General features: G+C 42.0%; 1 protein-coding gene across 8 annotated transcripts in view; it reads left to right on the top strand.

Annotated features, from left to right (window-relative positions):
* Window positions 1-27,629, top strand: part of PTK2 (protein tyrosine kinase 2) — a 188,316-nt gene that overhangs the window by 158,881 nt on the left and 1,806 nt on the right. For all 8 annotated transcript variants that reach the window (XM_054295768.1, XM_054295777.1, XM_054295724.1 and 5 more), the window contains 10 exons: window positions 806-1,010; window positions 7,106-7,217; window positions 9,522-9,608; window positions 10,780-10,917; window positions 12,621-12,752; window positions 19,458-19,520; window positions 22,420-22,459; window positions 23,094-23,200; window positions 26,697-26,852; window positions 27,307-27,387. In XM_054295768.1, coding sequence (XP_054151743.1) covers window positions 806-1,010; window positions 7,106-7,217; window positions 9,522-9,608; window positions 10,780-10,917; window positions 12,621-12,752; window positions 19,458-19,520; window positions 22,420-22,459; window positions 23,094-23,200; window positions 26,697-26,852; window positions 27,307-27,387 — 1,121 coding nt within the window. The remainder of the gene's footprint in view (window positions 1-805; window positions 1,011-7,105; window positions 7,218-9,521; window positions 9,609-10,779; window positions 10,918-12,620; window positions 12,753-19,457; window positions 19,521-22,419; window positions 22,460-23,093; window positions 23,201-26,696; window positions 26,853-27,306; window positions 27,388-27,629) is intronic.

Raw genomic sequence — 27,629 nt, forward strand, 5'->3', positions numbered from 1 at the left:
CTTTAATGCTAAATTAAAAGAATTAATTTGTCCTTCATAGCTCCTGGCCTCTTAAAAAATACAACCAGAAGCTCATTAAATACAAGGGTAAATAGACATGTCCTGAAACCTTGATCTTTTTTCCCAAATATACAACATTTTATAATAATCTGATGTCCTGTGCTCCAGCTGGTGCTGACTGCTGGCCTGTACAGACAGAACACAAAAGTGATGACACTTGAAATAAGACTAGGATAATGAAGTGAGAGTTCAATTTAAAATTTGACTGTTTTTAAGTGAAGGGTTTATAACTTTGAAGAAAACTCCAGTACTGGCAGAGTTGGAAAAATGAAGCCTATAGATCACTTTGGCCAGTTCTAAAATGATAGATGCTGTTCTTCTAATGCAGTTTCAATAGAAATTGGTTTATTACACATTTTCAGCACAAAAAATGTGGATCAATGCCAACCCTAAAACCCCTCAAAGTGAAAATGCACTCTACATGTCAGAACAAGCCAGTTGGAAGGAGTCAGAGGGAAAAGCAAACACATTCTACCTTATAAGAGAGGAGATTTGAATATGAGCAAGCAGTGGTTTAGGGCAGGTAAAAGACTGTGTGAGCCAGCTGTGGGTCACTGTGCCTCATCAGAAGGTGAGGCTGGTGCTGTGTGTGTGATCCTGCTGCAGGTAAGTCCAAACCAAATCCCTGGTTACATATTTTGGAAGAAATTGCATTATTAGTACAAAACTGGAGTTTGTTTCTCTTTGGGCAGCTCTCATTGTTTGCTGACAGTGAAGAAAAGGTGGTTTTGTGTGTGTCCCTCAGGTGTGTGTATGTGGGAGATCCTCATGCACGGGGTAAAGCCCTTCCAGGGAGTGAAGAACAATGATGTGATTGGGCGGATCGAGAACGGTGAGCGGCTCCCAATGCCTCCAAACTGCCCTCCCACCCTCTACAGCCTTATGACCAAGTGCTGGGCCTACGACCCCAGCAGGAGACCCAGGTTTACTGAACTTAAAGCACAACTCAGGTAGGGTTTGACTTCTGAGAGGTCATTTCCTTTGTTCAGAAATATTTCTTTTTGCTTTATCTTCTGTCACGGTGTTTTGGTTCTGTGGAAAATCCGAGGCACGGTGTTTGGAGTTTTTATCTTCAAATGGCCAGGTTGTTGCTGGTCTTTGGGAAAACTGGGCTTTATCTGGTAAAGAAAATGAGATCAGGCAGCAAATTTAAATAACTGGAAATATGAATCACCTCCTTTCTCTCCCAAGAAAAACTCCACGTTTTACTTGCAATTTTTTTATGATTTTAGTTACAATCCTTGGGGAAGGAGGTAAAAAGAATGTAGAGTGATTATCTAAACAAACCTGCTGTGGGCTTTTGGGGCAGAGATGTATCTTAAATAAATGAAGCATCAGGTTTAGTGCTGTTGGAAGTTACTTTCATGACATGTAGCACAGTATTTGCAGTCAGAGCTGTCACAGGGCAATTGCAGAGCCTGCAGTAAATGCAACTTCATAGACAGAAATTCCTTTGCCCTTTGTAAACCAGGATATAAACTACCTTTGTGTTTATCTTGGAATGAGTGTGAGCACACACCTTGCAGGCCAGTCTAAATTCACACCTTAGTTTATTCTGCAGTAATGTATTCCAGTGATTTCACCAGCCCCAAAGTGGGAGGGATATTAACCTTTGAAACATCACTGAGATAATGTGCAGGCACATTTGATATCTGTGACCAAATTGGGTCACAAATGTTGTGACTTCTGGATTTCACGACTGTTCAGGATGTATTTTGCATAAGTCAGTACAAGCTTTGAGTAACACTTAGGTTTTGCTCACTGACAATCCACACTGGGAATTCTTGTAATTCACTGTTGAATTCTTTGGTTTTACTTCAGGTTTTGTTTCAAAGTTGTGCTTTGTGCCATGTTTTATTTTCATAATATTATGTTTTTGCTGTCACTGAATGTTCATGGTTTAAGATAATTCACTGGTGGTTAAAATGAGAGACAATTTCAATGTAATTATGATGCTATCTCAGAGCTGCTGTGTGGAGAACTGGGAGACCTTAAAGTTTTTTCCTAATTCTTAACATTTCACACAGTTCCACCGTCTGTTACTCTGGGAATTCCTGTGTAGACTAATAGTTTGTAGAACTAAGGAAAGACTTGACCCTTCTCACAGATAATTTCTCATCCTCTTGACTGTGTGGAGTTAACACAAAGGGAGGAATGTCAGGGCTGGGCAGGGATTGCAAGAAAAAGATGTGACACAGTTGTGTGATTTGGGTAATAGGTGGAAATTGGCAATTCACTTGCTTTTTGTCTCTTTCTGGCTCTGAAAGTGCAGGATGATTGGTAATTTGCAGCCAGGTTGTTAACTTAGAGCTGGTTGGCACAGATGAGAATGAAGCCCTTGAAAGAGTGACTGGAAGATGGCTGTGGTGTGTAAAGCCAAGCAGGGAGAGTATCTCACCAGGAAGGGAAGAGGATGAGTAAATCCAGAGTGTGCCCAAGAGCCTGGCTGTCCTCAGAACCAGCACTCAGGGCATGCAGCAAGGCAGGGGCTCGTTGGTTACACATCAGAATGTTTCCCAGTGTGCTTGGGTGAGCTCTGAAACAGGTCACCCAGAAAGACTCTGGAATTTCCATGCTGGCAGACATTGGGATTTGGATTGGAAAAGGCTCAGAGCACCTGGCCCTGGCTGTGCAGGGAGCCCAGCTTCAGCAGGAGATCAGAGCTGAGACCTGCAGGCACCCCTTGCATCTCATTCTGCGTGAAAAGTGCACCCACTGTGGAGGGGTGTTGGCTCCTCTGCTCATGCTGGGACATTTGGAGCTTCGTTTACAGGGCAGCCTCTCTCCTGGGGCCGCTGCAACCCTAAAATCCAGTTTTCACTCTGTTCCCACCAAAGCAAAGAACTTTCTGCCCCACCAAACCGGTGACCTTTATCTCCCAAATTTAGGCAGCATGGTTTTCCTTAGGGCTGCTTTTGCTGCTCCAGACAGAGCCAGCCCCTCACTGGAAATGTTGCCAATTCCCTGATGATGAGGCAGTCTCAGGCAGCTAGGGAAGATTGGGTTTCAGAACTCAAATTCCCATGAACTTGCAAAAACAATCTGTTTCCCTGGTGGCCTTTCCCTGTGGTGTTGCTGCTGCTCGTTCTGGATGCTGTCCAGAGCAGTCTCTTCAAGCTGAGAGCAGGCTGGATATTTGCTTGGAGCCAGGTACAGCACTGCAGCATTCATTCCTCTCTGGTTTAATGAAAAAAAAAAAACTTCATGGCTTTGGGAAAAATCTTCTGCATCTGGAATAGCATAGATGGGAGCATAAGCATTTCACATGCTCTCTGTTATTTGGTGCTTTTTCTGTTTCATAGTAACAGCTGCTTTACTCAAACTGAATTTGCAGCTGATTGTGCAAGGCAAAGGTGCTGATTTCTGCACAATTTATGCACTGTTATTTGTTGCTACATATGAATTTAAGTACTGTTATTAGAGTAGTAATTTTATAGTATTTGATCTGTCTGAAGTGGATGTGGTTGAGTCAGTGTTCCCAGCAAACACAGAAACAAATGGGTGGATTGTGAATTTCCAAATGTAATTTATCTTTGCATTCCAAGTCCCCTTTTCAAGTGGTGGAGGGGGGTTAAAAGTCAGATTAGGTCAGGGCAGTGAGGTGCTACCCTGCAACTCCTGCAATTCTGACTTGGTCAGAATTAGAATATAGGGTTTTTTTAAATTGGGAAGTGTGTGTTGCCTTGCTGGTTTTGTGTAGAAGAGATTTTTTTGTCTTGCAAAATAATATAAATAATATAAATGGTAAATAATATGTAAATGGTAAATAATATAAAAGGATTTTATCTTTAAATTTTCAAATTAATGTCATTTTATCATATTTTTCACTGTGTCTTGGAACAAATTTTGTTTAAAGTACCTTTCATGAACCCGCTCTGCTACAAATAGCAAAACAAGGAGCAGTTGTGTCGTAGCAGAGGTGACAGTGTCACTGTGTCCCATTGCTGGTCACAGGTTTTACAGAGTGCTTCACCCCACTGGTGTCCTGGGGCTGCAGGTCACAGTGAAACAGCTCTGAAATGAATGTGGGGAAAAAAAGAGATGGACACTATGCTTTAAAAGTCTGGTTTTATGACAACAGTGTTATAATTAACTGATGAGAGCTGGACTTGAGCCTTTTTGTTACTGCATTTGCTGTAGATCCTGAAACGTTGCTTATAAATGAAAATTGGTAAGGGTGAGGCCAGTTTGAGTCTTCTTTTATGGCATTCTAACAAAAAAAAGACTTAACACCTACCTCAAATACATGATGGAGGCTTAAAAATGCTTTGCTATTCTTCTGTTCTTTGCCTGTGACCATTCAGAATAGTCCATAATCCATATAAAAGTGCTTTCATATTAGAACAGTATTGCAAGTATGTTCCTCTGCATCCAACTTTGTATTTCTGGGTGGCAGAAGGAAATAAAAAAAGCTGCTTTTTGGCGGTCAGCACTTGATATAGGTTCCCACACTACTGTAGCAGGAGACACTGGTGCTGCTGTGCCTTTTGGAATATGAGGATACAATTTAGTAATTTAAATATTCCTACACTGAAGGTCCCCATAAATGTTTCCTTTTTGCTGTCACAGGCCAATTTCAGCAAAAAGTTCTTTGTAAATTAAGTAAGTTTATCAATTATGCAAACTTTTAATAGTTGAGATTTTTCTTGAGCCTTCACCTTGCAGAGAAGTGGAGTTAAATTTGTCTGTGCTACCTCAAGGTTTGATAGGGGAACCACAGGGATAGAATTCTCTGCTTGCTCCTCTTTGCTGCTAAAAATATGTGCAGTTTGGGAAAATATGCCTAGATCTGACTTCTCCTGACCTTCTGCAAATTCTAATAAACTGTTCAGAGAACTTGAGCAGCTGCACTGAGGAAACGTCAAAAATATCTCTTGGCACACTCTTCCTTCGTCCACAGGCCGGTCTTCCCTTTGTGAAAACAAAGACCTTTCTGTGAGTCATTTCTATTCCTTGTGGTTTTTTCTAGTAGTGCTTCTCTGAGGCATTTCTATTTTATATTCTTGTCAGCAGAATCAAGGGCATCCAAGTACAGATGCTGCTGCTGCAGCCCATCAGCCTCTGGCCAGGCTGCTCTGGGCTGCTGGGAAAGAACCTCCTGATGGCACGAGCAGGGAGGATGAACTGCAGTTTTAAAGCAAAAAGCTGAGCCTGTGTTAAGAAAAAGAAGTAATTTCAAAAGAAATTTGTCATTTCAGGTGATACAAGCCGATGGTGTTGCACATTGGGGCACCAGAGATAAAATGGCTTTGATAGCAAAGGGAGGTATTGGGGTTTCATTCCTTTTTATGGAAAACCAGGACTGTGCTGTGACAAATTCCACACATGGCCCCAAATTTTCAGTAAGCCATCTCTAAATTTAGCCAGCTACTACCAGCCAACTCCATTCTATTCTTTTGTTCAGATTAGAGCAACTGCTGTACCAACAGCTTGGTTAAAAACCTACATTTTATTCATTTCTCTTTCATTAATCTGGGCACACTTTTGTCTTGTTTTGCTGTGGGGTTTTTTAATCCTTCTCTTGAAAGATGATGATCATTGTTCATGGCTGTTGGCTGCTTTCTCATGCTGCATAAAAACACAGGATACCTGAAGCATGAGATAGCTTTAAAGCAGGGGTTTTGCGCCAGTTCTTCATGGGTTCAAGTAGCAAATCTTGCATTTTCCTTATTCTGAAGGAAAAGAGAGGTAAAATAGAATGATTCTCTCTTCATTCCCTCTGTTAGGCTGTAGCTGTGTTTCCATGGTAGTTCTAGGAGGGTGACTTTTACAAATAACTTGTCTGATTTTGCTTTTGTTCCACATTCTTGCGTTGCTTCAGCAATGATGGATTGAAATTGCAGCAATAGTTATAAACTTGATTTAGCTGCAGAGAGACAAGCTTCTCTGCTTTTTAGAAGTGGCATAGTTTGGGGTTTTTTTGGCTGAGTAAGGAAAAGCAAAGTTCTTGTCTCCAGCAGAAATTTATTCTTGAAATGAGCAGTGAAGTTTCACGATGAGAATAGATTGCTGGAGTTGATCTCATCCCCTGAATGAGTAATTCTGGGTGGTTGTTTAGCAGACTGAACAGGAGATTATAAACTCAGAACTTAGCTTTGTTTCTGGAAACTCCTGAGTGATAAAGAAACTGGAGTAGCTCCTCCACAGGATTGCCTTTACCCTGGGGACAGTGATATGGAAATAATCTGCCCTGCTCACATCTCCAGAGCGTCCGCGTAGCGTGCGGCTCCAAGGAATTGGCAGCTCCCTCTCTCAAAGCTTCTCTCTGAGTCTTTTTCAAATGGCAAATATCCAACATTAATAAGCCACATAGCAGAGCTGGGAGGAGGCTGGCTGTGGGGGCAGCAGGAGCACGTTCAGCTTCAAACAGGCTTTTTAATAGTCAGAACAGTGGTAAGTAGCAAACTGGTTTTACTACGGTCTTGTACTTTGTGAAAATGCAGCCTTTTGACCTGAATGCTTAGAAACTGAGTGAATACTGTCAGATCTTTCTGTTTTGCTAAATTGCTTTGCTGAATGTGTTCCTGGTTAAGCTAAAATGTAAGAGCTGAAGAAGTATTTTTGACTGCTTTCTTTTAAAAAAGAAAAAAAAATCCCAGCGATCTGAAGCTCTTGAGTTTCAGTAAAGAACATTTTCGGTTTGTTTTGAACCTTTGCAGCAGTTCAGTAGAATATTTTCTTGTGAAGATTAAGCTTTCATGCAAGTAAGTGCTTGATTGATTGTCTTTGAGGACTTCTCTGTGTAATTGCACATAAAAAGAACTGTTATGGAAAAAAAATTGTGTGTGAGATCAACCACAGCTTTCTGAAAATTGATGCTGTTTTCATTGTTAAAAGCACCCTGGTAATCCTACAGAAATATTTCTTTCTGATACTGGTTTTCACACACAAAACCAGTGGATGTACAATAAGTTTGACTTTCAGTAATTTTATAGCATTTCAAGTTAAGTACTGTTTATTAGTCTGAAAAATGCAAGGGCTGTGGGGAGAGGTGTGTTAGTCACTGAAATTGGAGTTTTGCTTGATTGCAATGTGTTTTCCTTAGTACAATACTGGAGGAAGAGAAGCTGCAGCAAGAAGAACGAATGAGAATGGAATCCAGGCGACAAGTCACGGTGTCCTGGGACTCAGGAGGATCAGATGAAGCTCCTCCCAAGGTAGCTAAGACTGCAAATTATGTGTGTTTAACAAAAAACAAACAAAAACTTGCTTTTTATTCAGTTTATTTCTTCAGAGCCTGCCCTGATGGGTTGGTTCAGACCACGGCATTTTGGCCACTTCTGTCCCCATCTGGGAATTTTTGCCTGAAATGACCCAGCTCTGCTTGAACTGTGCTCAGAACTGATCTGTACTGTGATACTGCTTTAAAGGTTTTCTATTTCTACTTGAAATTGGAAAAAAAAACCCCATAGCTGCCACAAAACTGTCTCCTGGCTTTTCCTTTTCCTTCTTGCTTGTAGCACTCCTGTAAATTGTTGGCTAATGAGCTCTCAGGCCAGCATGAAGTTTATTTATAACACATTAGTGACAGGACAGGAGTCAGCTAATTGCATTTTCCTTCTTCTGGACAGAAAATGAGGGGTTTGTTTCCAAGGAACGTACGTGGTTGAGTTTCCACTTCATTTTCACTTCTGTCCTGTTTGGATGTCACTGATGGCTTCTGCAGCTGTGGGAGTCCAACCTCTCCAGTTCCCTCTCACTCTGCTTCCCCTCAGAGTTATTTTTGCAAGTTGTTGCTTGAAAGTTCAAGCCTGTATTTTGAACAATTTATTTTTGTGCAGTCACCACTGTATTGTCTGTGTCCTGATACCTTGTGGTGAATTCCTGGTTCTGGAATAATAATTAATTATTAATAATTCTGATAATAATTCCAGGAGTACTTGTGTGGCATCTTGTGCTGCACACATTACCCAGGCCTCATAGAAAGGCAACTTTTTGTTTTGGTTTGAGGGGAGAGGGAGGGTTTGTGTTTGTTTGGGGATTTTGGGGTGTTTTTCTCTCCCATTTCCAGGTTGTTGCCTGATAGATCAGATTTCTGAGCTTAGTTCTGCATTTTGGTACCTTGATGGCAAATAGAAAATGTGGGCAGTGGAATTGCTGCTTTCATTTCAGAGTTAGAAACAGCAAACAATCCATCAAGCTGGTCAGTCATCTGAGATGAATTAGCAGGATTTGGTGTTTGTCTAAACAGACAATGTTCCAAGTTACAGAAGCAGATAAACTGCATAAATTGGACCAGCATAAGGCTTAATTTGAAATGAGCACCTTTATGTTGATGTTAAAAATGCAGTTAATTCTTCCACTAGAGAGAATCTGTTTTGAGGGGGTTGCTGTGTCCTTGTAGAAATACACTGTATTTCTGATGCTGTTGTTGGTTAAGTTTTTTTAATACATTTCTTTTGTGTAAAATATGGATGTGTTTAATAATGGCATTGGAACAAGTGGAATCTTGTAAGTATGAGGTTTGAAGTGTCTCTTTAATTATTATCTAATTTTCTAGTGTGACAACTGATTTTTTTTATTCTTCTGCTGATTCATTGTAAGTGTTGCAGGTCTTAAAGCTCCTGCACATCCTCCAACAATTTCCAGGTCTCACAATCCATCACTTGTATGAGATCACTTGTATCTCACAGTGATATTTCTGTTAGAATCCTGAGACAGTAAACATCCTAGTCCAGAATGAGAATGAATTTTTTCATCAAGCAATGATAAATTCTGCAGTATCCAATTGATATGGTGCCTTTAACTGCCAGAAGGACTGAGAGAGCCCTTTGCAGAATGATGAAGTTTGGGGGTTTTTTTTCCCTCTTTGGTTAATTTTTCTCCTCCTGAAATACCCAGCAGTGCTGTTCCTAATTCAAAAAGAAACCCTCAACTATACCTTTGGAGATACTCTGAATAAGATCAAAAGCAATTTCCATGTTGAGGTAATTAGTTACACAGAAGTTAATAATCAGAACTAACTTTATACCTCAGAATACCACATGGAAATAGCCATGCAAATAAATCCATTTGGTTTGTGTTATTCTTACTGGAACAAAGGAATTTACTTTTGAGAACAGTCACAAAAGCAGCAAATTAACAGGAAAAATTGGAAACAAGGCTGTATTGCACCTGGAATTTTGATTTAAGACTTACGTTCTTAGATGATGTTCTCTCTAGAGTTGAACAGAACAGAGCAGGTCATTGAGTGCAAGCAATTAAATAAATACAAAGAATTCACAGAGCAAGAATTATTTATTGACATACTGAGCAAACAATTCAGCTGCATCCATTGCCAAGCAAAAATGGAGGAAAACTTAATTTTAGTTGTTTAAAAAAAGTATTTGTAATTACAGAAAATCTGTTTTGGATTTTTTTTTAAGTTTGCCAAACCTGTAAATGTTTTTCTCACTGAAACATAATTTTCTGTGTTTAGTTGTGTGTGTTAATTGACTCTAAAAATTCCTTTTTCTTTACAGCCCAGTAGACCTGGTTACCCCAGCCCCAGATCCAGTGAAGGCTTTTATCCAAGCCCACAGCATATGGTACAGCCAAATCATTACCAGGTATTACATTTAATACCATGCATGTTGGTTTTTTTTACAAATGTGGGTTTAGATGCAGCTGGTGGGATTGATGCACTTCTTACATGGTTTATTTTAATTCTGTTCAGTTCTGAGTTTTGTTTTACATAGGAGAAAAAAAAAACCCCAAACTGAGCCTGGTAGGTTTACTCCAGATGGTAAATATTTCCACATCTGATGTGGTGCTCAGATTCCTGAAACTGCAGTGAAACACATCAGCCATTTCCATATTTATTGAGGGAGTGTGGTGTTCATGTTGACATTTGTGCTGAGCTGTGAAATCAGTGGCTTTATAAAATGGCATTAACTGGGGGCCTTTCCTTGGGGTCATTGGTATTTTATTTTCTGTGTCCTGATAGCTGCTGCCTTTAGCTCCACCACGTTGTATACTCACAGGTTTTGTTTTTCTTCCTAAAGCTGCTGAAGAAATTCAGAACAAAAGTTTGTCTTTAAAGGACTTTGAGCAGTTTTAGGTTTGTTCAGGGCTACAGCCATATTACAGCTGTCTCAGTCAAGGGGATTTTTTTCCATGAAGAGAGGGAGGTTTTCATTGATTTAATAAGTACTTCAGGCTCATTAAAACTACTTGGATTTTCCTGTGGAGAAGTTCCCAGGCCACTCAGCTCAGCACACTAATTACATGCTGCCAGTCAAGCCTTAAGCCTGTAAGATACAGCAGGGGGTACATTTTTATGGGGCTCTGTAGGGTGATGTTTGCAGGCTCCTATTATCTGGAACATGAACTCTGCATGTGGAGCTCTTACATTTGTATCTATAGATTGAGTTTTGTCCTCAGAGGACTTTGATCTCCTTGCCTGCAGAGGTTAGAGCAGGCTCTGATGCTGCTGGTTTGATAGGCACCATAAAATACTTCTCCTCAGAAGCTGTATTTGTGTCCTGTTGCAGTTATTTTAAAATAGTTATGTTATGATGAGCATCCTCAAAGACCTAAAACTGAGGTGTCATATTTTGGCTCAGCTTCCTTCTTCTGATGCTGCTTCTCCTTCTTCCTCTCAGTGACTGCTTGAATTGAGTAATTTCTGTGCTTTCATGTCTTGGAGGGGATGTTTCCATTATGGGGCAGCACAGGTCTTACTAATATCTCTGTTTTTCTCTTTATTTTTGCCCCTGTGGGGTTTTTTGCCCCCTAAAGGTGTCTGGCTACCCTGGTTCTCATGGGATACCAGCCATGGCAGGCAGCATTTATCCTGGGCAGGCTTCTCTCCTGGATCAAACAGATTCCTGGAACCATCGGCCTCAGGAAATACCAGTGTGGCAACCAAACATGGAGGTAGGAGATCTGACACATCTGCTGCTGTGTTCTGTACACTTCAATGCACTTTTTATTATTATTATAAGTTGTATTACTTCTATTATTTAGGTAGATCTGTTACAGGAGAACTGAGAGTTTCTGGTGCTTTTAAAATTGTCTCACTGCAGTGGGCTGGGTCTTGTATTTTCTGATACCCCTGTGGAAGGAATGATGAATCTGACTCCATGTTCTTAGAAGGCTAATTTATTATTTAATGAGCTATGTTATATTAAAGAATACTAAACTAAACTGTACTAAAGAATAGAGAAAGGATACAGACAGAAGGCTAAAAGATAATAATGAAAACTCTTGACTCCTTTCAGAGTCCTGACACAGCCTGACTGTGATTGGTCATTAAATCAAACACAATTCACATGTTGGATGAACAATCTCCAACCACATTCCAAAGCAGCAAAACACAGGGGAAGCAAATGAGATAATATTGTTTTCCTTATTTTCTGAGGCTTCTCAGCTTCCCAGAAGAATCCTGGGCAAAGAGATTTTTAGAAAATATGACGGTGATGGCTGGGCATGAAGTGTCACTTCACATGAATTCTTGATTAAGTTGTTACTACTTATCTAACTGAGTGATAGCAAATATTTGGTGTTTGTTAAGAGAAGGCTTTACTGGAACTTACTGCTGTTCACAGAGATGGGAACACTCATAAAAAAAACCTCTTGGGAGATACCCAGCACAGCTGAAGGATTGAGGCTTCTTTGTTACTTACTCAGAAGAGAAAATGAGAGGGTCTGAAAAACTGTTCCTGAGCTGAATTCCTTCTGGGTGCTCTCCAGCCTGTCATGATTGCACTGAGCTGCTGAGGAACATCAAATTAATTCCCCCTTTAACCTTCTGTCTTTTTTTTTTTCTGTTCTCCATTGTTGTACACTTTTTAATCCCAATTTTTTCCTTCCACAAAGATTCAGTTTGTGCAGCTTCTGTCTTAATTTTTTTTTCTTCTCTAACCAGCTCTATTCCCTGTGTTCCTAATAAACATTTAAGTGGTCTCTGAAATACAGAGAACTTTGTTACCAAATTTCCCTTGACTTTTTAAAAAATACTAATTTATACACTATTTCCTAATGATTTCCAGGCAGCATTGGGGTATGGTATGTGGAGTATTTGTAAGCTTGAGACAGGCATAAATATTTGGTCAAAAATTCATTAAAAAATGTTTTTGTGACATGCTTTGTAAGCTTTAGACAGCCATAAATATTTGGACAAAAATTCATAAAAATGTTTTTGTGACATGCTTTGCCACTGTTGGCTAACACTGAATAGTGTGCTTGTTTTGATTTTAAAAAATGTGTCTTGTAGCCTTTAACAACTGGATGGTTACATTATTGCTCAAGACCAAGAAAACAAGATTGATAAGTCTGGTTTTGTTGTCCAGCTTAAATGAAGTGCAACACAGGAAGTGACAATGTTGCTGAAAAACAGAACAGAATCTTTCAAATCTTTTTTGGTTGCAGTGACTAAGAGCAAGGCAGATAAAAACTTCAGGGTTGGAGGGAGTTTCTTCCACTGCTCTGCTGCAGCTTTGGAGGAGCTGAAGAAACTCTGTTTGACTGCTGCTGAGAATTGACTTCTAAAAAACTTTCCTTTTATCATCTCTAAGTTCTTGCACCTGTTGATAGGAATTTGAAATTGTGAGACTGAGTAAATTTCCTGTGGATTGCAGGATTCAGGCACTTTGGACATCCGTGGGATGAGCCAGGTTCTGCCCACACACCTCATGGAGGAGAGGTTGATACGGCAGCAGCAGGAGATGGAGGAGGATCAGCGCTGGCTCGAAAAAGAAGAACGATTCCTGGTAATTCTTTGTTTCACAGAGCTTCTTAATTCCTTCTGATTTTGGGGTTTTGTACTGCAGCTGGTTGAAACTGGTCACTTCTGTGAAATGAGAAAATTTACAGGATACAGGACCCCCAAAATGTGGGTTTGGAAACAGGTTTTAAAGTAAGTGTTGGGCTAGTGAGGGATGTATTTCAGATCTCTTGAACAGCTGTGGCTTTTGGTGAATCTCATTCTATCCAGTTGAGTGTTTGTGTGGGGGAAGTTGAGGGTATAATTCTGTGCCCATCTGGAGGTTGCCTGTTCATTCTTACACAGAACTCTACCCCTAACAATGATGTAACCATCTGAGTGGTAGTGTGCTAAGAGTTGTACCCAGCCTTGCCCTGGAGGAATAATGGCACATGTCAGTGGGAAGAAATAGTATAAGAGAGAGCTCTGTGAGGAGGGAAAAGCTCTGAACCTCACCACGAGCAGGAAGAAGAATTCGTTGGTAATGGGATGTTCTGATGGTGTTTCTCTGCAATTCCACAGAGAATTGTTGTCAGTGCCACTGGTGTATGGTTTTTGGTTCAGCTCTGGCTTCCCAGTTGTCAAAATTCAAGTTGAGTGTTAAATTTCTCCTGCTTGAGGCTGATGGCTACAGATGGAGGAGAAGGTGGGAGTAGAATGTCACCAGCAGCCTGTGGGTGCCTGAGGCTCAGGGGACAGGGGAGAATTTACAGAGCTGTGTGTGGGTTGTGACAGACAGCAGCCCTGTGCTTGACCTTAGGCATATTTCAAGGAATGTTTCAGTTTGGAAATCTCCTGTGTTAGAGCTGCTGGTAGATGCCCCCATGTCCAGGACATGTTCTAGCTGAGATCCACATTGTCCCTGAGCTAAGAAGAGACCTTTGATTAATGGGTGTTGAAACTGGTTTCCTTTGAAGTCCCCTTAGGAATTTGCATTTTGCCATTGGGATGACAGCAAACAAACCCCTGTGCCCAGATTGCTTGGTCTGAAGAGAGGGAGGGGAAAGGAAAATTTCTTCCCTAATTTAGGCATTAGTTTTTCCAGTCTTATGTGGCACCACTTGCTTGTGACCTACACAACCCAGGAGGTCAGACTCCTCCCACTGACAATTAAAACTTGAAAGATGCTCAAGAACTTTTTGTGCAATCAGCTTTCTTGGGAAAGGGGCATTGACATTGCAAGTGGTGGCAGTAGATTGTGTGGGAACTTTCTGCAGAAAACTCTATGATTTTTTGTGTAGAATAAATGACTATTTGTAGTGTTTGTTGATTCAGTCTCTGGACCATTAGGGTGTTTATCATCCCCCAAATTGACATTGAGAAGGAACTTGCTGATTTTTCTTATATCTGTAATACACTCATAGCATCTCTTTGGGAGAGATTTGCCGTGTTTCCATTTTGTGTTCGTTTTATTGTGAGGAAACACTATATCACTTCCATCTATTCTGTTGGGGAGTTGTAATCCATAAGAAATTTCAGTTCTTTTTCTTTCCACATTAACATTTTGACTGTACAGACTTTGAGTTTCACCCTTGGATGCCTATTACAAATTTATATCCCCTGTTAGGAGCTAAATGAGCTGCTGATAGTCACAGGGTGCCTTTGAGCCCATAGCAGGATGTGTGTCAGGAGAATATTCAGTTTATAGGTGGGTGTTTCTTGGAAAAGGAATGTGGGTGAGTTTCTAGATTTAGCCCTGAGGAAGTGAAGATGTGGAAAAGTCATAGTGGGGAGTCACTCTTTAAAGCCTTGCAGGTCTCCTGAAGATATCCGCATTTCAGACATGAGAGTCCAAACATGTGAAAATAAGTGATTTATTGAGGCATTAAGGCCATGTAATGATGTCCAGCAAGAAATAAGCCAGGTATGACACACACATGCTCCTTGTGTCCTCTAGTGAGTGACGGCATTTCTGCTCTGAGAAGGGCCTCCCCTATTTTCATTCCATGTGATTTAGAGAGAAGAAATCTGGCCCTCCCTTGCCTGCTTTAGACAAATTTCAAATAATATTTGTCCTTTTCAGCACAGAGAACAACAGAATAGAGTCAGATTTTAATATTTAACTTACTTAACTATAATATTTAACTTTTGTAACCATGTGTGGTGTTCTCAGTGTAAACTGTCTGCTTCCAAAAACAGCTCTATTTACCCAATCCTCAGGCTCTACAGCACATCCCACTTGTACTGCTGAGAGTAGGACTCACAGGGGAGCAACTGCAAATGATTTATTGTAAGACACTGCAACAAGATGGAAAATCCTCTGTGGGTTTCTGTTGGTACAATTTTTGTTTCCCCGGAGTAACACCAACTTGCTCATGACTTGAAATTTATTGCTGCTTCTGCAGGGAGAAAATACTACTCACAGCACATTGGTACAGGGATAAACAGCACTGATGCTGCTGGAGGGGACTCCCCAGATGGGGAATTCGGTGCAGTGGCATTGAAATGGAAATGTGCTGGTCTTTGGGGAGCTTGTTATCAGTGTAAGCAGTTTGCCTGAAACTGGTCCTTGGAGAACATGGGACTAGTTAGTACTTGAAAGGATAAAAGTGTTGTTTTCAAGCTGCAGCCTTAACAGAATCCAGGGTTCTGGAAATTCTGCTGTAAAAAGGGAAAACAAACAGGTCTCTCCTCGTGGGATGCTCCCTAATGAAAATAAATCCATTGTGTAAAAGCTGAAGAGTAAAGAAGTGTTTGATTTTAAATTGTTCCAAATACATTCATTGGAGAGTGAGGAGAGAACTGGTGGAGGGGTTGATTTTGGGGGATCCAGGACTGACACCCCAGCCCCTGACAGGGAGGGGAGGCAGCACTTCAGCTCTGCCAGCTTTAATGGACACTGATTAAAACTTGTGATCATTAAATTTTCATGCTCTATTGATAAAAGTGCTGTGGAGAGAATCATCTCCAGGAAGGACAGAAATAGGTGAATTATTTTTGAGAAAGCTGAAGTGGAGACACAAAGCATTACTGCACCTAAAGCTTGATGCAGATCATTACAGGACACAGTCTCTGTCCAGGGCACCTTCAGATGAAATGGCTGCAGTACAAACAATCTAAAACAATCAAAAATTATCTCTGAACATTTTACACATCTCTTCTTTTGGGCCTATTTAATTGCCTGCTCCTTCCTTTATTTGGAGTTTCCACTTTGAACCTTCCTTTCTGGCTGGGCTGATGTTATGTACATTATTTTTAATCAGATAAATAAAGATATGTATATGCATGCCTGTTAGTAACTCCTCAGCAGACAGAACAGTTTTGTACTAAGAAATTTATAGTCCCTTCTGGGATAGCTTAAGAAGAAATAACTCACATATTTTCCTTATCATGCTTGGGTTCGTTGGGTTTTTTTTTCTGAAATTCCCACATAGTTGTGGTTTTTGTCCTATTTTGACACTGAGAACTTCAATTCAAGTCTAATTGATGTGAACTGTTGCTAAAATAAGATTCTAATTTTAAGCCTGAGAAAATCCCACCAAGACATTACAATTCAGCATGTCCTGAGAACTCCAATGCTTACATATTCTTTTATTAGCAAGTAACCAGAAATACTGGAAATAAAGTGGATTATGTCCCACTTTGTCAACATACACATCCTGTCTGAAAATTCCTCTTGACATTTCCAAAGATTTCAGATAGTAGGCTTATTTATTTAAAAAAAAAAATCCATTTACTTTTGAAGTTCTTTGTGTTTCTGGAAGATTTTAACAACATACAGTTCTTTATCTCTGTGGTTTTTGGGAGGTCCAGAGCCATGGCAGGGACTGGGAAGATGGCAGAGTGTTCTCTGGAACTGTGAAATGGTGAAGTACAGAACAGGTTTGGTGTGAGGCTGAGTGTTGACCTAGAGAATGTTGCATTAAACAGCTGAAGGATCACAGAATTGAAAATTCAGCAATGCATTGTTCTTGTGGCAGCATGAGGGGCTCAAAGCTCTTGCAACTGCAGAAGTGGAAGAATTGCTGCTGAGTCATACTTTAAAATACAATGGAGTTTGATCATCAAAATCACTTTTACTGTAAAATAATTTGCCTTCTGACATTTCCACATCTACACAAAAGAATAAACCAGAAAATCATTTAGTCAAATGGGAGTTGTTAGAATTTATTAGAACATTAAAATCAGTAAATATAGAATTGGGACTTTTCTCAGTCATTGGACACAAAAGTTGAACCCTTCTCTTTTGTTCCATGTGTTCCTGACTGCCCAGGTTTTGATGGAGCACAGGAGAATGTGTGTGGAAGTTGAAAGAAGTTTATGTCATGCTAAAGGATTTTTTCCTTATTTCTGAGGTGTAGCTGCTCAGGGTCCCTCAGCTTTGCCATCACCCCCTGGCACTTGGGATCTGCAGTTTGGGATCAGGTTCTTGGAGATGCCAGGGCAGCACCACAGCCTTGTTTGGGTGGGGACCAAGTTAATAATCACCATTTTTGTGATACTTGGGGCATTTTCAGCTTTTCTGCACAGCCATTCCTGGGCTGTGGGTTGTGTGCTGTCCAAGATGGGGTGTCCTGGAGGGAACTCAACGTTCTGCACGTTGGCTGCTGGTGGAGACTTGGGGAATGGAATTGTTCCTGTGATTTGGAGCCTTTGGATGCTGGAAGGAGGGACCTTCTCAGCAAGACAAGGAGAGGAGGAGATGGATTTTGTGTCTGCTAATTTCAGTTTTTGCTTATATTACTAGGAAAAAAAGTCCTGTTACTTGGACTTTTGTGCATTTTTGTGCTTCTGACTCTTTTTAAATGCTCAATATTTCATTCTCTCTGGAATCTGGTCTGAGGGATGTGCTCTAGATGGTTCAGGGGAAGGTGTCCCTGCCCATGGCAGGAGGTTGGAATGAGAAGATCTTTAAGGTCCCTTCCAGCCCAAACCATTCCTGGTTTAAGATGCATTTTTTGAGTAATAAATTGCTGTAAGTGTAAAGAGCATTAAAGACCTCTGTGATAAAAACAGTCTTTGGTTATTTCCAAAGAGTTTGGGCACTTCCCTGGCTAGAAATTAATATGAAACGATGGCAAATTGTGAGCATCAGGGTAATAGAAATGTAGTTTGTCATATGCTTTATATGGATATTTAACAAGGGTAACTATTTGATTTAGCTGAACAATACTATGAGAATCATGACTTTACCTGTCTAGTGAACTTTCAGACATACTCATATCAAATGAGACTTTAATCAGAAAAGAATTCATTTATCGTAATAAGGAAATAAACTGGAGATGAGTCATGGTAAGTTTCATCTTGAAATTTGTCACAAATTCCTGGAAAAACATGAGGAGACCACTTGTGTCTGTTTCAGTTCTTCATGATAAGAGAGGGTTAAATATTTCCCTGTCTGATATGATTTTCTATTTTTAATCTGCAAGTTCTTTCAGACAGTGACTGTCTCTGGCTGTGCCCCACTCAGTCTGCAGAAGACTGAATGAAAATCCCAAATGTGAGCCCTTCTGACATGGCAGCACAACTGGACTGTTTTTAATGACAGAAGATCAATATTAGTGTGTTTTTGCAGGTTCTTTCTGCCCTGCTAGTTTTTAGGGTCATTTAGTAGGATTTGTGAGTTGGAATTATTCTTTAGTATTCTTACAGGAGGAAGGAATCTCAAATAGCCTTAAAACAAGAAAAGGATGTATTTGTCCCCTGAAATTAACCCTGAAAGAACATGTGGTCAGTTTAGTGACACTGTGTTTAGTTACATCTACATTTCTCTGAATTAAAAAAATGTTATTTCCATATTATGTGTGACCACTTTATCCCTTGAATTATCAGTGACTCCTCATCCAGTCTTGTAGAAGAAAATCTCATAAATCCTGTTTTGTGTCAGAATTGATGCACAAGAAGCACACTGTAATTTTGCTGAGCTTTTGTCTTCAGATCAGAGTTAACTTTGACTTCATATCCACTATTCCTTTGTCTTCCCATGTAATCAGTGTTGTCCTTGAAGAATAAATAAAACATACCTGGGTTTCCTGGGGAGATAAGTGGGGTTTTCCTGTGCAGGGCCAGAAGTTGGATTTAGTGGTTTTTCTGAGTCCCTTCCAACTCTAGGATATTCTGTGAGAAAAATGACTGGTTCATGTGTGAAAAAAAGGAAAATCAGAACTAGTGTGGTTTTATTTTTGCTTTTAGAAACAACCAAGCCCCGGATTCCTGTATTGTGCTGAAAACACATGAAATATAAATTTATTTGTTGCTTGTATGGGAAGAAAAGGGCATCTGGATGGCTTTGTTGGCTGGCTGTATCCACATGGAGTGTTTAGAGAGCTCCAGTAATTGGCCCCATTTGCTTGCAGAGGGAGCCAAGTACATTTAAGCCATCCTGGGGCAGGAAGCGGGAATTAATGCACAGCGTTTCTCATCCTGTGGTTGGAATTTTGCTGTTGGGAAGCAAGCTTTTTTTTTTGAAATGTTTTCAGAAAAAAACCCAACTTTTGCTGCCTTTGAGAAAACTAAAATGCAGATTTTCCAGTGTTGTGTCAGCTCAGGGGTACTTTGGATATTTGTTGGAGCATTTTGAGTCCTGTGCTGGGGGCGGCTGCAGGAGGAGCAGCCGAAGCTCCAGCGGGGGCGCAGGGCTGGAGTGAAAGGACATCTGGATTTGTCAGTGTGCATTTGGAACAGCTTTCTCCTGTCTTTGCACTGCCTCTAAGCCAAGGGCACATCACTGGGTGAGCAGAGCACAGAGTGAATCCCTGGATTTCTGTTTCAGAAGCCCGACATGAGGCACTCCAGAGGCAGCATTGACCGCGAGGACGGAGCTCTGCAGGGCCCTGTAAGTGTGGGGGATCTTTTCCTCTCCCAGCTCTTCCTCCAGTTTCCTGCTAGAACGTTCTGTACACTGGCTTGGGGGTGGGAGATGATTTAAAGGTTTTGCTAAATGTTTCCACTGTTATTACATGATGGTACAGCTTTCCAAGAGGCTCAGCTTCTGTGGGAACTGCAGCCACAGCAAAGTGGTTCATGCAGCAGTTTGGGGGATTTGGGGTTTGTTGGTTGTTTTTGTTTTTTCCCCTTGAAGCTGTTCTTGAAACAAATATTAAAATGTTTGCACAAATATGTTACAATAATTTCCAAGTGCTCATGTGCTGTAAAATTGGGCCTTTTATTTAAAAATGGGGATTGTTTTCTGCAAGATCTGTCAACAGGAAGCAGGATTAAAGTAACTTTTGCAGTTGTTTAAATATCTGAAGGGTTTTCTTACAAGGAATGTAAATGTTGCTGTTGTATTACCCAGAAATCTGTTTGGGGTAAATGATCCACTATGAAACAATTGGAATAAACCCCACAGCCATTCCTTTATTCCCAGACAGCAGCTGCAGCTTGGGTGTTCTTTCTTAGTGGCTTAACTCCTGACTGTTTAATTTAATTAAAACCATTTCTTCAATTGTTGAATTGCCATTGGAATCTCTGGATCATACTGTTGGAAATGGGGGATTAGGCTAGGCACTGCTCATGACACAAACCTGGTGCTTCATCCACTCTTTCTCCCCAGGAAAGCAGTGGATATTTTAAATCCACCCTCCTGTTTCATTTGGGATGGGACTGTAAATTCCTGCTTTGGCTTCAGCATTTCTTCACTTTTTAGGAATTTAGGGATTCTTCCTGCATTTGCAGCCAAGACAGTCATGAATGAATGTGTCAGTGACACACTGCAGCACAGTCTCTGGAGACGTTCATGTCTGGAAGCTCCTAAGATTTTTTCCATGAATTTGAAGATTCTTAGTTACTGTTAGACCTTGGCTGTTGTTGCATCTTTATATAAGAGCAAGAAAAGTGTTGCTGCATTTTGTGCTGCTTGTGAAGATGCTTTGAGATGCCCAGGAGATTTTCAGGTCATGCCACAGGTTACAGATCCCAAACTGTTTCCAGGAGAAATCCTGTGTGCCCAGAGGAAGTGGTTCAGCATCATACCCCATCCGAAAGAGTGTGAAGAAAACACTTCATGGTCATGGACAAAATGGGTTTTAAAGGAGACTCTAATTCATGGTAACTACATTTCTAGTCACAGAATTTGATCTTGTAGTTCTCAGTAGATTCAGAACATAGCTCTGACTTCATTTGCAGTGGGAAATGCTTAATGCTGTTGTGAGTCAATCTGAGTTTCTGGCAGAGGATGAGAAACTGGGCAGTGATACAAATGAGAAATTACCACCCACATTTTGGCAGTTCCTGTTTGATCACATTCTTTTGACCTGTACTTTCAATACACAATTTTGTGGAAGTAAAAATGCAAGAATTCTTCTAGTGGGATACCATTATTCTGCCTCTCTCTTGCTCTCTTCTTTTCCCCCTGGGGTTATCAGATTTGAAATACTTAAGTTAACAGCACAAATCAAAGATAATGACATGATTGAATGCCTCTATTTCATGTCTCTGTTTTTGAGGTGACCAACCTCACAGAGCAACAGACCAGTGTCATTTCTTCATCTCCTGTTGTTGTTGACATTTTTTTAAAAGCCCTTCTTGTGGTGCTGTCCAGCTGAAACTGCAGTCAAGCTTTGTCAGCACAAGTTCTCTCCCTGCAGTGGCAAACAGCATCTCTGTAGGGATTGCCTGTCCCTGTTTCCAAAGTCTATGCATTTCCTTTGTCCACCTATGTTCTAGAAGATCCCTGCTCTGCCAGGCCTTTTTCTGCCCTGCTTGCTTATCTCCAGCACTCTGCAATTGTCTGCCTCTATGCTCTTTAAAGATTGCTCTTAAAAATCACCTGACATTCATGGACTCCAGTTCTTTCAAAAGCAGATTCCCAGAGGACCTCACTATTTTCTGGAAAGCACCCAAAGTCCACTCTCTCCATAGCCAAGGTTTTGCTGGATTTTTTTCTCCTTTCTCCAACAATTTGAAGCTCAACTCCTTTGTGGTTGCCATGACTGAGGCAGCCACTGCTCAACACTTGGCCCATGAGTCCCTCTCTGTTTACAAACAGCAATTCCAGCAATCACCTTTCCCAGTCAGCTTCCTTCATACCTGCACCAAGTTACTTGCAAAGGAATTTCCTGGACCTCTTTATGTCCACTGTGTGATATTCCCAGTTGAATTTTGGGAAGTTAAAATCACCCCTGAGGGCCAGGGCAGTGGACACAGAGATATTCTGTAATACTGTGCTGACTCTTGGGCTGCTGACAGCGGTGATGAGGTTGGTGTGAAGGATGGATGAATGCCATTACCAGGGAAAGTCTCTTCAGTCTGTTACTAAATTCTTCCAAGTGGATGAGCAAATGGGCCTTGACTAAGAGCTTTGCAGCAAAACCAAAAAGCAAACCAGTTTTAAAGTGTGTTCCCATTACAGAAGCATTCAGCAGGAAGTTCTGCAGTTGTGTTGTCACTTCTCCTTCACCACCATGACCTCTGCAGTTGGATCTCTGGGCACAGACTGAGAATGCCTGGGGCTGTCTCACCACCTTTGAGTAATAAGGATGAAGTGTAATGTGGAGGCCAGGGCTGTTGTGAGCAGTACAAAATACATGCAAATTCTTTTATTGCTCTGTAAGTAATAGACCTGTAGTGAGGGACTAATGATGGTGAATTGGGATGCATTTTCAGCTGGTAGGAAATGTGCTGAGAGCTGGCTGCTCTTTGTATTGAGATTGAGATAGTGCTGATGAGAGCTGCAAGCACTGCAATAGCTACTTTATATGTTTATTTTAATTTTATTTTATTTTATTTTATAGGCTGGTAACCAGCACATATATCAGCCTGTGGGAAAACCAGGTAAGCAGTAAATGCAGGTACTGACATTTTGAGTATTTGATTACAAGTCAAGTAGTGAACAAAAGTTCATGGCAATATTTCCATACAGGGAGGATTCAGTTCCACACACATTGATGTTTGTGTACTGTGTGTTCAGGTTCCCCATGCAGGCCCCAGACATGCAGTCAGCAAAGGCAAGGAAGCGTTTAGATCAACAAGCAGGAAATGTCTAGAGCAAGCTGAGTCAGAGTGGGAATTCACCCAGGGTGGAGTTCAGACATGTCAAACAGCAGTAGACACCTAAAATTGGGTTTCTCAGTCTCAAAAGTGAATCACACAATTTGCTGCTGGGAAGAAATCCAGTTTCCCAGATTCACACAGCATGTGGGACCAGGGATGACACCATCTTAGGGCTGGGGTAGCTGTGCCCAGAGCAGCAGCAGTTACCCCACAAAAGGAGTTTCATATAGTTAACTAAAACAATCCTGCTCTCATAAAGTGCAGCTCCCACAAACAATGCATTTCCTGCAGCACACCTAAAGATCTCCCATCTGTGGCAAAGCAGAGCCCATGCAGCCTGTGCAGTGCAGAGCAGGAGGGTGCCAGGTGCCTCTGACACTTTGCTGCTCTAAAATCACAATTTTTTATCGAGCAGATCACGCGGCTCCGCCAAAGAAGCCCCCGCGCCCTGGAGCCCCCGGGCACCTGGGCAGCCTGGCCAGCCTCAACAGCCCCGTGGACAGCTACAACGAGGGTGTGAAGGTAGGGGAACCCCCAGAAAATGGAACATTCCCAGGGCCACTTTATTCATTACCAGTGAAACAGCCCCAGCAAATCAAACATGGCAGCTCTGAGGTAGTTTGGTGTTCCTGAAGTAGAGAGCATGGAAAGCAAAGGGGACAGAACTCATGAGTAAATAATGTCATGGGGCAAACAGCTCCAGGGGAGTGGGGAGGGAACTCAGGGTCTCCCTGGCTGTGATTTAGTGTGCTCCTCACCTAGAACCTGCCCAGGTGAGCTTATTTCTAGTCTGGAATGATGAGGTGTCCCAAATGGACCCAGCTCCCTGTTGGGCAGGATGGAGCATGCCCAGGGATCCCGGTTGCTCAGATGGTACCAAAGTCTCCTGTCCTTGCTCACAGGAGGTGAGACCTCTCCTGCAGTGCTCAAAAAGCTCTTGCTGCAGCACCAGAGCTCCTCAAATCCTACCAGCTCTGGGGAACAAGGGAAGAGGGGAAATGGGCTGTCTGACCTGGGAGGGAGATACTTCCTGATGTGTTCTTTCATTTCCCATAAATAGCAATAAAGCCAAAACTGAAACCTGACAGTGGTTTTGTAGCAGAGGTGCTGCTGCAGGGTGCAGTGTCCTGCCCCTGCTGCAGTTGGTGTCCACAGAACAGCTCCTAAGGATGTCAGGCACTCCCAAAATCATCCCTTTGTGTGCTGTTTCCTGCCTGTGGGACTCTGCCACCTTTCTAATCTCCAGGAAACAGCCCTGCCAGGCCTGTAGTAAAGAACAGGAATCCATGGTGTGATGGCCACAGCAGCTGGGATAAGTGATCCTTATTTTAGGTGATTTAAGGAAATACAGAAAAAGCCCAGTTCATCTGAACATGAAATTCAGAACTGCCATCAGAGCAGTGTGTTCAGCACAACTTGATCCCAGCCACTGCCAGCCTGCCTCACTCCTGCTCGTGTTCTGGGATTATTGAAATGTTCAAGAATCAGTGTAAATAGCCAGCAGTGGTGAATTTGAGCAGGATTATCATAAACTGATGCCAGTGCTTTACAAGCTGCCAAGCCTCAGAAAATGTCAAAAAGCAGTAACAGATGTGTTCCTAAACTCAGCTTCTCTGAAATTTCCTTTGTAAATGCTGTTGCTGGAACATGAAAAAATGTTTTTGAAATAAATCCTGTTGACAACAAACAAACCTGAGCAGTCAGAGACATCAGTAGTGACAAGTGAACAGGATTTGTGTACTAAATAGCTCTTTGAGCAGGAAAGAAGGGCTGATTTTGTTTTTCTCTGTCAAAATTTTCTTGGAATTGGATTGTTTTATGCCCCTTGAAGAAAACAGCCCATTTCTTTTTGGCATAGCTTTGTTAATGGTTGCTGTCCTAAACTGAAGATGCTTCTGGGGTTCATTTCAGACTCCCTTTTCTGTACACCCAGTTCAGACTCCCTTTTCAGGGAGAGCACAGATGAAGAGGATTGGAATTTCCTGCCCTTGGGAGCCTTCAGGGCAGGCTCCAGAGAGCTCCTGGGTGAGGCAGAGTCAGCAGCTCCACAAAGAAACTCAAAATTCTGCAGAGTAGTGGTGTTGATACTGGGGATAAACAAAGAGAAACCAAGGGCTGAGAAACACAATGTCCATAGTCTTGAAAAGTTTGGGTCTGGAGTTCTGAGGGTTGGGAATCATCTGGAATGGGTTCTGGGTAGTTCCTGGCCATGGCTGTGATGAGTTCTTGTGAACAAGTCCAGCACAGTTAAATGACCATGTATTTCCCATCATGATTTACCTAAACAAGAAGTTCCAGAAAGGTGAATACAAAATTTGTATCCTGGACTGTTTGTGCAGAGGGACCAGCAGAGTTCCCAGGACAGGTTTCCCAGGCCCTTGCTCCACTCTGCACTCTGCCACACTGGCTTGCTCCTGTCAGCTTTGCATGATCTCCTGCCCGTGTGTTGAGTCAGGAGGAAGCATGGGGTGCATGGCAAACCCTTCCACTGCCCACAGGGGTGCACAGCAGCTCTTCTGTCACACAGGCCCCAGAGCTAACACTGGTGGCTGCCAGTTCTGGTGAGGATGCGTTTTCGTTGCAGGCTTTTTAACTGGTCTCTGATTGCTACACATATTTTGGGTTTGTTTGGTTTTATTTTTTTTTTTCCTGCTGAGTTTTATTAATATTGTTTTTCTTTTTTTCCCTTCTTTTGGTAAATTTCTTTAACCTCCCCCCACATTCTGCTCAACCATAGCCATGGAGGGTAAGCAGTGCGTGAGCGTGTGTGTCCGTGCCCTATTCCAAAATGTCTTTGCATGTGACTTTGCCAAATGACTGTTTTAACTTCTTGATTGCTGAAACTGATTCGAATCACAGCCTTTCCCTGCTGATTGAAGCAATGACAGTGTTCTTTTTTCCTAAGTTGTTTTCTGATCAATGCACTAAATGGAATCTCTGTGGTAGCTGTTGGTGTCCACCTAATGAAATGCTACAAAATGGAATCACCTTGTACTGAATCCTGCACTCCTTCCTTAGAGAAAGTCTCACCAAAGCATTCCACAGTTTCCTCAGGGCAGTGGATCAGGGGCTTGCAGTGAAGCTTTCCTGGAGCTGGGACCAGTCCTGAGAGCCAGCAGTAACCCAGTGTAGGGAGCTGAAGTGCCATGAGCCATCTCAGATCCAGGAGGAAATCAGGAAATTTTTAACTTTCTGCTCACACTGAGTTGTTGCTTGGGCATCCCATTGTAGGGAATAGCTGCAGGAGACTGGGATGCTTGGTGGTTTACAGTTCTGAGATACTGAGGACCTTATAAAGGATGTTTGCAAAGTTTGTTTCATTTCAGACCTGGGATTAATTCAGTCTGTCTTGTATTTAACTCCAGACATATCTGACTTGTTGGAAGTTTTACCTGAGTAAAGACCATAGGATTTTTAACTTAGGAGTTTTTTCTGATCTCTTGGAAATCAAATGTCTAAAACCATTCCATGTTTCCCACCTGTACTGGTGACACCATTTTTGTTAACCTGCTGTTAGATTTTCACTAACAAAAGAATAATGTCATAGAATCATGGGATAGTTTGGCTTGGAAGGATGATCTCATTCCAGTTCTCTATTTAACATATCAGTTCTCTCTTTAACATATCAGTATGTTACTGTGTGCTCTGACATTATTTTGGAGCACAAAAATCCCTTCTGGGATGAGGGACCTGATAACCTGTTGCCCTCACAGTGGAACTTGAACCACTGGGACATGTTAAGCACTCAGTACTCTCATGCCTCAAATTATTCCCTTCTCTGTTGAGTGTTCCACTGGAAGCTCTTCAGGGAAACCCTGGTGAAAGTTGCCCAGTGTCATTTCAGAGATCAAATTCAGTCAGAGCTAAAAGAAACCTCCTCCATCCCGGAGCCAGCTCAGGCAGCAGCGGGGCCGGGCGGGGCTGTGGGAGCCGGGGAAGCCGAGCCCTTCCCGGCTGGGAGGTGGCCGAGCCCCACCTGCTGGGGACGGGAGCTCCAGCAGCCGCTCTGTGCTTGCAGATCCAGCCGCAGGAGATCAGCCCTCCCCCCACGGCCAACCTGGACCGCTCCAATGACAAAGTCTACGAGAACGTCACGGGGCTGGTGAAGGCGGTGATAGAAATGTCCAGTAAGATCCAGCCGGCCCCACCCGAGGAGTATGTGCCCATGGTGAAGGTATGGGGGCAGTGCCTGAACTTGGGGTATATTCCTACCCTGAATGAGCTCTTCAAGTGGTGTAGGAGAAATCTTCTGGAAAGCTGGAAGTAGAAAAGCTGTTTGTGTTCATGTGGTCAGAGGCTGGAGCTTTGGATTCCATGCCCACTATTGTGACAGCACTGCTTCATGCCCAGCTTGCCTGTGCTTGTCCAGAGTCCTGAGTAGTGTGCTGTCTTCTCCACATTTTCACTTTTTATGAGAAAAACTTGTTCTTAAGCCTTTGGCATCTTGTTTTGATGGTGACAGACACAATTGCAGGTGGGATTGTGAAGTGCCATAGGCATGTTCCAACTCTTTCCTTATCCAGATGAGCAATTAAATGTATCCACTGCCTCTTGCACTCCTAAAATTCTCTCATCCATTTTTTCCAAGTCTTTGAAGTTTATTTCTTTAATCTTTTTTTTTTTATTAGGAGGTTGGTCTGGCACTAAGAACTTTACTGGCAACAGTAGATGAGACCCTCCCAGTGCTCCCTGCAAGCACCCACAGAGAGGTACGTGCAGCTCTCCCTACCTGCTGCTCAGCCACTGCCCTCCCAGTCATCCTCAGCTCACTGGGACAGGTTTTGGTGCTCTTTTCTTGGCACAGGCACACCTTTTGGTTCCCTGAGCAGTCTGAACTCCTGGGTTATAATTCTGCATTAAATTATTTAATTAAAATTGCTGCATGAATTTAGGCTTGGTATTAGTGAGGATTCTTAAACTGGATATAGGTGTCACCTATAGGAAGTGACAT

This window comes from Melozone crissalis, unplaced genomic scaffold (assembly GCF_028551555.1).
Source record: "Melozone crissalis strain CALT ecotype California unplaced genomic scaffold, PUWL_Pcris_2 ptg000002l_1, whole genome shotgun sequence".
Classification (NCBI taxonomy): Eukaryota; Metazoa; Chordata; class Aves; order Passeriformes; family Passerellidae; genus Melozone; species Melozone crissalis.